The sequence below is a fragment of the Vicugna pacos genome, chromosome 18 (assembly GCF_048564905.1).
Source record: "Vicugna pacos chromosome 18, VicPac4, whole genome shotgun sequence".
Lineage (NCBI taxonomy): Eukaryota > Metazoa > Chordata > Mammalia > Artiodactyla > Camelidae > Vicugna > Vicugna pacos.
The window spans coordinates 41,671,771-41,683,284 of record NC_133004.1 but is presented as its reverse complement, the minus strand read 5'-3'; the positions used below and the strand labels follow the sequence as shown (position 1 = coordinate 41,683,284).

The window sequence follows — 11,514 nt, the reverse complement described above, 5'->3', positions numbered from 1 at the left end:
TCATAATAAATATGGAAAGTAAGAGATTATAAGCCGTTCAAGAAAACAGAAAAACATGAGAACACACAAACAAATATAAATAAATGGATAAATTGCAGTTTGATGAGGATACTTGCATAGCTTCAAAGTAGTGTTGCTCAAAATGCCCATTAGTTACGGGGGGAAGGGTTAGCTTCAGAGGGGAGAAAGGTGCTTTCAAAGCCTAAGAAGAAATGGGATGGATTAACTGATCACACGTCAAGGGTGCAGTGACAGGATGAGGTGAGAAGAAATCGCTTCACCTGTGTGATGTTTCTGCCAAGCAGGCAAACCTGAAAGAAATCCTGAAAAGAAGACGGACAAACCCAAACTGAGGAATATTCTACTCCTGGTCTGTTACTAGTTTGTCATCTATGAAAGCATGAAGCTCATGAAGGCAAAGCCGGGCTGACAATGTTCCAGATGAAGGAGACGCTGGAGAGGGGACATCTAAAGGTGACTCACAGGCCAGGTCCTTCTGCGATAAGGACATGGTGGGGACAGGTGAGGAGCTGGGGGCTCTGAGGTCAGATGGCAGTCACGTACAGCGTGAACTTCCTGACTTGGAGGTCGTGCTGTGGTCATGTGCCAGCACATCACCATTCGTGGGTGAGACGGGGTGTGAAATACCAGGTTGGCAATTTTCTCTGAGATGGGTCAGGAAAATAGTTCTTTGAACAGGCTCTTCAGTAAATTTGTGATTATTTGGTGGGGTCACAAAGGCACCTTTTGGCTTATACAGCTCTCCGCATCCTACCCTAGTCTTCTTTATTTTGATATAAGGAGGTGACATCACACTGTGACTGAGAGGTGAGGGGCTCTGAAGCTGGAGTCCTGGGTTTCAAATCCCAGCACCTTCCAGGGCTGAGTCTACACTAATCAGTGGCTTTTGGCAATTGAGGACAAGCTCCGCTACACTTTGCATAGCTTAGATCACAGAGTTTGGGCTGAATTTCAGGACCTGTATGCTACTCGGCTGAATGCCACTGTGCACAAACTAGCTCTGGCTCAGCCCCTGACTTAGGTTCCCTAAAAGCAGAGCCTGAGACAGGGGTTCAGGCACAAATGGTTTATGGAGAGGGTGCTCTCTGGAGAAGGGAGTGAGGGGAGCTGGGGAAGGCAGGAAGAAAAGGTGAGTGGCGCTGGGGTCTCTGTGGAGCATTGTCCTACAGAGGGGGTCCCAGCTTGAGGCAGGGGCCAGCTTTGTACCCCATCAGTCACGCACAGACTGGCCGTCCAATCCCCCAGGAGGCGCAAGCTCCCAGGGGCAGTGGCTTAAGTTTGGCCCAGGAAGCTTCTCCAGAGAATGAGGCAGCCTCTCATTGGTAGCAGCCAGTGCTCCCAGTAACTGGGGCTGAATGTGGAGCCTAGGCCTCCGTTTCCAGTAGCCCTGACGGAATGTTGTGATAACGACCCTGTGTCTGAAAGGGGGAAGAGCTCTCCTTACTCCTGTGTTTTGTTCCTTTGTGATTGTCTTTTCTCTGCTTACAATGGCCTCAACTTGGGAACTTTTTAGAAACGATTTTTGCCCCAGGGCAGGAGGAGGGGAGAGGAAGCATTTCAACGGGGGGGGGTGGATTTGAGGTCCTGCAGGGGTGGGAAGTGTTGGGGGTGGGGGCCCCGAGCTCACACAGCTGGCCAGACACCACCGCCCCCATGAGGATCCTGAAAATTAAGTTCTAAACATTTATGAGTCAGGGCCTCCGCACGCAGGAGGCAGTAAAAAGATCCATTTCAGCACAACCAGTAGGAGAAAAATACAGAGTCCGCGCTCAGCAGACTCCTAGCCTTTTCATTATGTTTCACTTCAGCGTGAACTCATGTCTCCTCCTCTTGCTAACGAAACGTACAGCCCATAGCTTGTTCTTTTTTAACATGTTTTATTGAGTTATAATCATTTCACAATGTTGTGTCAAATTCCAGTGTAGAGCACAACGTACATGAACATACATGTATTCACTGTCACTCTTTTCCCTCTACCTTGTCACTACTGTCTAATGCTTGTCCTTTTTAGCACTAGGCGAACTGTTTATGAGCTCCTATGTGTGAACATTTCCTGAGGGCCTGCTGAGGGTCCTCACGCAAAGCCACCGGGAGGCCGACGTGCAGATCCAGGCTTCAAGCCCCTCCGGTCATGGACCCGGGTCTGGTCTGGTCTGCTCTGGGCTCCTTTAGGAGGGGAGGACACAGCTACTAATGCTCAGTCTATAGATCAGACAGCTGAGGCTGAGAGGGTTTCAATCCCCCACCCGGGGCCGGCGTGTCGGTCACACTCCGTGGACCAGCCAGCTCCCTAGCCAGCTGTCTGCACAGCACGGAGCACAGACGTCCCTGGAGTCCAAAGACAGCTCAAGGGCCACCAGGGCCAGGTTCCCAGCCAGGCGCTTTGCTTGTCCCCCTCTGTCTCTGGCAAATTCTTAGATTCTTAACCATTTTGACTTTTTTGACTTTGTGGTTACAAAAAGTCAGATTTTTTTAGAAAGTTTACTGCAGCACAACCACTAGGATGCCTATAAAAAAGAATACAAGGTAAAAAGCAAAAGAGGGTGAGAACGTGTAGAAATTGGAAGGCTCATTCGTTGCCAGCGGGGGTGCACACGGCGCAGACACTGAGGGAGACGTCCGGCCGCCCAGACCGGTAAGCGCAGCGTCCCCGTCTGAGCCGGCAGCTGCGCCCCAGGGTAGGTCCTCGGGAGAAATGAAAACAGGTTTTCAAACAAATACACGAACCTGTGGGCTCATAGCAGCACCATTCATGAGCGCAAAAGGGTGGAAACAAGGAAAATCAGCAGAGGACCGGGTAAACACACTGTAGATCCACCCACAGCATGTGATGAAACAAACTTACTTTTAAGATAAAGCAAGAAAACTGTTTTTCATACATTGAATTCTCTCTCTGCCATCAGGGCCGCCCGCCCCCCTTTAGTGTACATGTGCGTCTGCGTCAGCCAGACCTCCTGAGAAGACAGGAGTGCCTGCTTCATGTCAGCAACAGTTTCCCCAAGGTAACTCCTCAGGGGACAACACTCCGTCGAGTTTTGTAAGAGGTCACAATGTCCAGATGTGGGCTGTCGAAACTGTCAGTAGCTTATCTGAAGTATAAGTCCTTGACTCAAAAACTTACTTAACTTGAGCTTTGACCTCTAATGGGTGGAACAGTCCTTAGAGCTTTCTGAAAGCTTGTCTCCTGGGTTCTAATCCTCCAATGGGCTTGAAAAGCAATTCTCTACTTCTTCTTAGATTGACCATTAGATTAATTTTTTCATCAACAAACAGAATAGTATTCAGCCACCAAAGGAGTGAAGTACTGACACGTGACGCAAAAGGAATGAACCTCAAACACACGTCAGTGAAAGAATCCAGACACAAGAGGCTACATATTACAGGACCCCGTTTCTGTGGGACATCCAGAGTCAGCAACTCCGTAAAGAGGAAACATGCATGGGTGGTCATCCGGGCCTGGGGAGAGGACAGAGTGGAGAGGAAGTGCTTAATGGAAATATTTTGGAACTACATGGAGGTGTCGGTGGCACGACATTGTGAATGCACTAAATGACACTGACCCTAGAAGCAGAGTGTCCCTAGCTTGCTCTCTGATCCACTCCCTCCTGTATTAGCAGTAAGAAAGTTGGCTTCATTTAGACACTGTGTTTTGCAGGCAAGAGATGAGAAATACACTCAGCAGTGATCATGGCAGTCAGCTGCACAATTCTCACAGCCTGAAATGCCCTCTCCCCTTCCCTCCTTTGTGCCAAATGGATGAGGAAATGGGTCAGAACACGTCTGAAGGAGCCCCTCTTGGCCAGGTGAGGACGGGTCATGAGTTGCTAACCTGAGGCGTTTAGATTTTCTCTTGGGGATGATGGGAATGGTTGTAGGCATTTGAGCAACAGGGGAACGTTAAAGGATCCACATTTTACCCGCATCTGTCGTGTGGCTTAAGAGGGGAATTGCCTGGATGAGGCCGCTTGTTAGGAAGCCACTGCAGCGATGAGGACAGGCCGGCGAGCTGCCTCTCCTCTCCAGCACACCCAACACACTCGCTCTTCTTCTTCCTTCATCTTACACTTCCTGTTTTATTAATTCCCTTCCACGTGGTCTTCTGATATTTGCCTCTGTTCTCTGATTCCTCTTGCCCTTACTGTTTTCATCACCTTTTACTGTCCGCTTTCCTGGAAACCCAAATGACTCTGACTGTGACATGTCCGAATCACCTGCATTATCCTCTAACGGAAGCACCGAAAGTTCAGCAAGTACCTAATACAGAAGGATGTGCATCTCATTTTGGGTCATTCCCAGCTATGTGCAAAGACATATCTGTCCCATGTGAGGCTGGCGCAGCCTGCAGAGTTGTTTCAGGAGGCCCCTTGACTCTAAACAAACATGCCACAGAAACAATTTAGAATCACAAGATCTGGCTGTGTGATCCAGATTCACAGTTTATTTGCTTGGGCAGGACTCTTCCTTACCCTGAGCTTCTGTTTCGACACCTGTAAAGTGGGAATAAAATGATTCCAACACGTTTTATCTCACAGAGATTTTGTAAGAATCCATTAAAAGCACTTTATAAAGCCTACCATGTGGTGGAGAGGTCCGTGGCTAGGTCATCAGGAGGGACACACTCTGCAATGGAGCAGAAAGTGAGCGTCCCTGAGGGCGCCCGCCTCCTCCTCCCTTTGCTGTGAAGTCTAAGGAAGCGCTTCCGCCTCAGGGCACAGGGGGCTTTGTGCGCGATGGGCTGTGCGGGGCCAGAAGGGACACCCCCGACCTCACCCCAGCCCTCCCCGAGGGGTGTGCGGACGCGCCTCACCTTGTCTCTGGGTGGGGGCGAAGCCCTGGTCACTGCCACCTCAAAAGACCCGGGCTTTCCCACTAAATGCTTGGGCAGGGCTGAGCCTGGATTAAGGTAAGACCTTGGGCTCTCAACTTAGAAGATCTAAATTTGAATCCCAGCTCTGATAGTAATTAGTCATGTACCCTTCAACAGTCGCGTAACTTTCTGGGTCCCAGCTAGCTTATTTGTATAAGAGGCTTCGTAACAAGACCTATCTCATAGGATTGTAGGGCGGACTGAGTATCTTAATGCAGGCTGAGTACTCAGAACAAAAAATATTAGCTCTCCTTTCCCGAGGATAGGTCTTGCTGTGTGTGTGTGTGTGTGTGTGTGTGTGTGTGTGTGTTCTGTGTGCCCCTCTGTGTGCAGTCCCAGCTGAGAAACCACTCTAGAATCTAGAGCTCAGGTCCTAAATGGGTCCATCCTATTGCGCCTTGGCTCTCCATCTTGCCCTCAGGAACTCTCAGTTCTTGACAGGGCTGGGGGACTAGGGGACCTGAATGACATAGGAGGGACAGAGAATTATGGAGAAAGAGTTCAGAAAATCCTCGAGGGACAAAGAGGCTGAGAGAGGCAGGCAGTGAAGGGGTCTTGCAGTTGGAATAAGGTTTTTCTGCGTCAATCCCGATCAATTTCCGTCATGGACAGATGAGGAAACAGGCTCACACAGATGATGCCCAGGCTCACACACTTCCAGTGAGTCAAGTTCTGTTGATTCTGTTGCCTTCATATTTTTCAAGGGGAACAGAAGGAAAAGGACGAAAAGGGAATTATATCAATGCTAAGGAAGCTAAAGCAAGGGGGTTCTTCTACTTCATAACACACATCCTGACATGTAACTGAAATTGATTTGTGAAGTTATTTGTTTATGTCTCTCTCCCCTTTAAGTGTGGGCTTCATGAGAGCAAGGATTTGGCTTTCTTTACAGTTAGTTCTTGGCACATGAACTGAACACAGCAGGCATAGATCCCATCCAACATACAGCGACATTGGGTTGAGGTGCCTACCTCCTCTCAGGCCAAGACACAATGTCTTGTCACTATCTCCCCATCCTTGGAACCAGGAGCCCCTGAAAGTTTGGCTCCTCCCCTCCCCCAGCTACCCACACTTTGAGACCCACTGTTATTCCAAAATGGCATTGTCAAATGTTGCCCTACTGAGAACAAGGAGGGCGTGGGGGCAGACTTAACATAATCTTGCTTTCATTGTTTGCACACTTCAGATTGTGATCTGAGAAATTTGAATCTAACACACAAATCATTCCAGACCAACACTACCTCCCCATATCGTGAGCAATTCTTTCAGCCAGTGGAAATGCCGACAGGCTTCCCAGAAGAGGAGTCACCTGGGCTAACAATATAGAAGGATGGGAATAGCAAATTGGTAGTGCATCCTGCATCCCTGAGTCCCTGACACCCGGTTCACCTGTACTGATGCTGAGCCTAATGCTTCTCTTAAGGCGGGGAGCCCCATGAAAAGAGCGGCGGGACTCCCAAGCAGGGTCAAACTCTCCTGACAGCATCATCCGGTTCCCCGGACCAGAGGCTCTATGTCACTTTTTGCCTCTGAAATGGCTTACTTACTGCTAAAATTCTATTGGTTCCCTCAGCTCCCTTCTGATTGGTTATTGCCTTCATTCCGGCTTCATTATTACTCTCACTTCTGATTGGTCCACTTTCCTAACTTCTAATTGGTCCATTTGTAGTACTTCATTTGCATGGAGCTCACTCCTGATTGGTTGTTTCTCTCACTCCTGATTGGTTATTTCTCTCACTCATGATTGGCCTATTTCTACAAAGCTTGTTCCTAGTTGGTCAACTTTTGTTATACTTTATTTGTATATGATGTTGCAAAGGTTAAACTGGCAGCCTATAAAGGCCTGTGTAAACCTACAGGCAGGGTCCAGAGCTTGGAGTGTTAACTCTTCTCGGCCTGCTGGCTTAATAGACCTGAATTCTCCAATGCTCTGAGTGCTGCTTGGTCTCTTGCTGGGATCCAGGTTGGTGTCACAACTGAGCGGTGACACTGAGCTGTAACACATTTTTCCACAACACCTGAGTGTTACCTGATTTTCAACTTTGATTGCTGTGGTCTGAGAGAGAAAGTAAGCCATTTACACTTGGTGAGAACACTGGGTCCATATACTTAGTTTACCTTGGCTGTACTATAATTACCAGTTTATTTGTCTTTGTCTTCAACCTGCATAATGTCTGAGTCTTAGTCATATTTGTGCCCTAAATATTGAGAAACAAGCTTTGAAAGTACATGATGATCTCCTAGTACACAAATAGATGATAAATATGGAGTGTTGTGTGTGGGTGGTGGGGAGCCAGGAGGGCGGGTCAGGAACACAGTATCTTTCTTCACAGTCTTAGTATGTCAGACTTTTCTCGTTAGGTGTTCCCTGCCATGGAATGAAGGGACACAAAGATAATGCCTTCCATGATTTCCCCTTGTAGAGCAAGACCATTACACATTTGTTAGGACATGGTACTGACCGCATTTTATTCCCAGGAAATACATGGGACTAGCCTATTGCCATTAGGATAGATGCCAAGCAGCCCTGTGGTGAGGAGGGTGGGTGATGGTCATACCAGGCTTAGTTGATAATCATCAAAGCTGAGTTCCTGTTTTGGAGGAAGAGAAAAGCCTTATAGTTTCCACAAGAGCTTGGTTTCCAAGAAGAAGAAGAAATGAGTTTAGTTGAGTGAATTAAGGTGTCAGCAGTTACAAATGACACCCTAATCTTTCCCTGTTATGTACCCCTTGGTCAGCACTGTAGAGAGAGACTGTATACAAGACCCCGAGTGTTCTGATGACCTGCACCAGCTGTCGTTCCTGACGAGGGGTGATGGAGCCTTTATTTGTGGAGATCCATGGGGGAGCTCCTGGGTGGGGGTAGCCCTCAAGATAGGAATCAGTTATTTTAACCAATTGTTAACCAGTTTGCAGTCTTGGGACTCAGTATTTCCCAGAATGACCCTTACTGTGAAATGACAAACACTGAATATTAGCATTTCAGAGCAGACTTGCCATCTATCTCGTGTTGGCTCATTTATAACACATTCTTGAGATCAGTAGTTGGGAAGCCACTTGCGCTCACTGACCCTCACTTTCTACATCTGTAAGCTGGAGATTGTAGCACGATTCTATTTAATAGTGCCCAGAGAAGTCACCAAAATGGTGCACACCCATACCAGAATTCCTGGGACGTTCTATCCTACCTCTCCTGGGGGTCATCTTCCTGCTTCTCAGGTCTGTCCTGTGTTGGTGTTCAAGCTTGCAGCCAATTGTTTCCTTCATTATGCTTCTGTAGGGCTCCATTATCCCAGACATTCCACACATATCCCACATACGTGGCATGGTTGTGTGTCTCACTCCCTTCATGGGGAGCAGCCTCCCCATGGAGGGACTGTCTGGCTTCTAATCCACAGCCTAGCACATCACCTACACCTGACATTCATCCACTTCGCCTTCAAACACTGGACTGGTGAACAGATGTCTTCATACACTGTTCCAGTGGCAGCTACGGATTGTAACAGGTGCCTCCTGGAGAAAGATTGAACCCAAAGTTGACAGACTATGATGGTAGAAATGTCATGTTCCATGACAATAACCCAAGGAAATAACAGAGGGCAGGTGAGATAGTTGGGACCTACTGCATTTTACCAATGAGACATCCACCCACTCAGGCTGTTGTCAGGCAGCCCCAGGGACTTTCAGACCAGAGGAATGGAAAGAGTTGGTAAGAGATGAGTATCTCATCCTGCAGAAGGACTGAAAGTGACAAAGCATGAAGAAAGAAGGAAGTGCACAAACAGCTTAAATGTCTTGTGTTTCCCTTGAGTTTAACAATTTTTGAGATAAAAATTAATAATAAATTTTTAAAAAAAGTTTCACATTTTCTTTCTTCCACAGCTCATGGTTTCCCAGACGAAGCAGATACAGGACATGGGTCAGAGGGATGAAAATGAGGCCATGGAATTTGCAGACCCTTAACCCGCATGTGTCTCTCATCAGGAGTGGGGTGTGGGCTCACAGATGACACCGTGTTCCACTGTAGGTCTCTGCGTTACCAGATCGTCGTACCCATTAAAACCTTCCCGACTTGCCTACAGGTTGGAAGCTGTCTGCTCTGACCCCACTCAGCCCCATAGGAACTTCCTGATATCCTTTTGGAGTCCTGTGTGTATTGTGTGCCTCATCATTGGTAGATAAGGTGGTTGGGGTCCACTTGACCATCAGGCTGCTTTCTCCTCTCCACTCTCTTTATGCCCGTTGATCTCGGACTTGTAGCCTTTCCAGAGACAGAGGCCATTCTTTGGTCAAGAATCTGTCTAACTTGTTGTCTACTGCAGGGCCCTGAGGCAAGACAGCATGAATTGATATCCCCTGGTGCAGCCATCACCCCCTGGTCCATGTCCTGCCTCTCCTTCAAGGGCCTCTTGTCAGCAGGATCTGATGGGTCATCCTGCATGTGCAGTGATGGTGGCCAGGGTCCAACCAGGCCCTCTTGTTGTCCTAACAGTCCAGTGGTTACCAAAGAGCCACTTGAAAAGCACATACAGTGGCCTAGAGGTCCTACCTCGACCAACGCAATTCCACAAACCTTTCTCATCCCCACTCTACAGAAAGCACTCTACTTGGTTCCAGGGATATGGTGGTGACTAATAGCCAGGCTGTGCCCAGGTTCTCAATCTGGTGAGGGAACTAGGTGAGGAACCAACCATGGTGCTGGAGATAATAGATTGTGTGCAGGGGACGGAAGTTTGCCAGGAGAAGTAGTTATCCCTGATCAAGAAGGTTGGCTAGGAAAGGCTCTAAAGCGGAGAGTTCTGTCTGAGATGGGATCTGAAGGATGAGCAGGGGACATACAAAGGGAACACGGGACTTCGAGGGAGAGGAAACTGCATGGATAAAGATCTGTAGACCCAGCTTGTTGGAAGAATTTCAAGCATTTTCAAATGAGGGCAGTTAAGGAGAAGCAAGTTAGAGAAGATACGGTCAGCGGCTTTTGTGAGTGTCGGTGACGGTTGTGCTTACTGATGACATTAATTGAGTAGTTACTGAATTCCTACAGAATACGAACACAAAGGAGGCCAAAACTAGAGTGTCCAAGATGCTTTGCCAACTTACGGCCGAGTGAGCGCCTGCAGGTACAGCACAGGTGTTCCTCCTACTGGCTGCAGCTCCAGCCCCACCCCGTTCCCAGCTCATAAACCCTCCCGCCTCGCTGCGTCTCCACGGGCAGGACGGGGAGCTCCTCGCTCACAGGCGAAGAGCAGCGCACACAGCGGCGAGGGAACCCGGAGGAGGGAGTCACGGAGGACAGTGGCCATGGACCTGGTCCCAAGCTTTTCCATAGAAACGTGGGTTCTCCTGGCTACCAGCCTGGCGCTGCTCTATCTGTGAGTAACTGTCCAGGTTCATAACCTTTGTAAACTCGAACTTGGGGAACTAATCATTTCTCCCCTTCCCTATGTGTTTTGAAGATCAGTTAACAGACGGGAAATTGCTAGAGATTTGGGTGCTACAAAAAATTTCCCCCACTCTACCTAGAAGAAGAATCTGGAAATCATGACTGCGTCAAGTTACTAATAAACATGAGTAATTCTCGCAAAGGATTTCAGCCTGAACCTCCCAGGAGCACTCAAATTCAAGATATTTAGCAAATATTCACTCTGGGATGGGGACCCTGAAGACTTCAGCTGCTTTTAGCTACTCATCAGTAGCTTTTGCGGGTCTCACTGTGGAGGTGGGAAAGGAGACAATCAGTGAATGTGATGATTGCTTTTGGAGTCGCTGCTTTTATTTATCACCTACATGTTACTTCCTAGGTCAGTGACCCAGCTCTGAGTCAGTGACTGGCCAGCCCCCCACCTGTCCCACAGTCCCTGTGACCGGGTTCTCTCTTTCACTTTACAGCTATGGGACGTACTCACATGGAGTATTTAAGAAGCTGGGGATTCCTGGGCCAAAGCCTCTGCCCTTTTTTGGAAATATTCTAGCTTACCAAAAGGTGAGTGTTGTTTGAACCTCCTCTTTTGCCTCTCATGGTTGCAAATCCCAGCTGAGTGCCATCATAAAAGGAGGAAGTCCTGAGGTTTCACACTTCCTAGAGATGCCATCGTGGGCCTAAGCAGCACGTGCCTCATTGTCAGCTGTAGGAGCCCCAGGTTTTGACTCGGGCAGACAGCCCACCCCCTGGCTGGTCCAGCACAGGACCTGATGCTCCATCTTGGGAGTACTGGGAAGCTGGTTTTCTTTCTGCCAGACGCAGATCCCCCGGAAGGTACCGCTCCCTTAGTATTAGGAGAAAAGCATGAAGGAGGTGCCCAGTCTTGGCTCCTTAAACTATGTTCACTGGACTCAGACTTCGCTGTTAGTAGCATGAGCTGTGGGTAACCTTTTTTTTCCATTCCTCCTGGATGGCTGGGAAACTTCACTTTCTAAGGCAGCCCGAAACTTCACAACCAGGTAATTTTCACACACCTGAATTCCCTCAAGAACCGCTGAGCCCTGCCGGTCTCTCCACGCCCTAATCCACCTCTTGTGCCCGTGACAATCCGGGGGATCTGAGAGCTGGAGCGAGAGCTTTCTGCTTTACTCCTGTGCCCTGAAAGGAAGCGCCTTACGGGGGAATCTGTGCAAAGAGTGAGTAT

The 11,514-nt window shown here is 48.5% G+C and overlaps 1 protein-coding gene across 2 annotated transcripts in view; it reads left to right on the top strand.

The window, feature by feature from the left end:
- Positions 1 to 10,158: 10,158 nt before the first annotated feature.
- The window catches only part of LOC102538738 (cytochrome P450 3A24-like), a 48,089-nt gene continuing 46,733 nt past the window's right edge, over positions 10,159 to 11,514 (top strand). For both annotated transcript variants that reach the window (XM_072943286.1, XM_072943285.1), the window contains exons 1-2: positions 10,159 to 10,260; positions 10,778 to 10,871. In XM_072943286.1, coding sequence (XP_072799387.1) covers positions 10,190 to 10,260; positions 10,778 to 10,871 — 165 coding nt within the window. In that variant the 5' untranslated portion in view covers positions 10,159 to 10,189. The remainder of the gene's footprint in view (positions 10,261 to 10,777; positions 10,872 to 11,514) is intronic.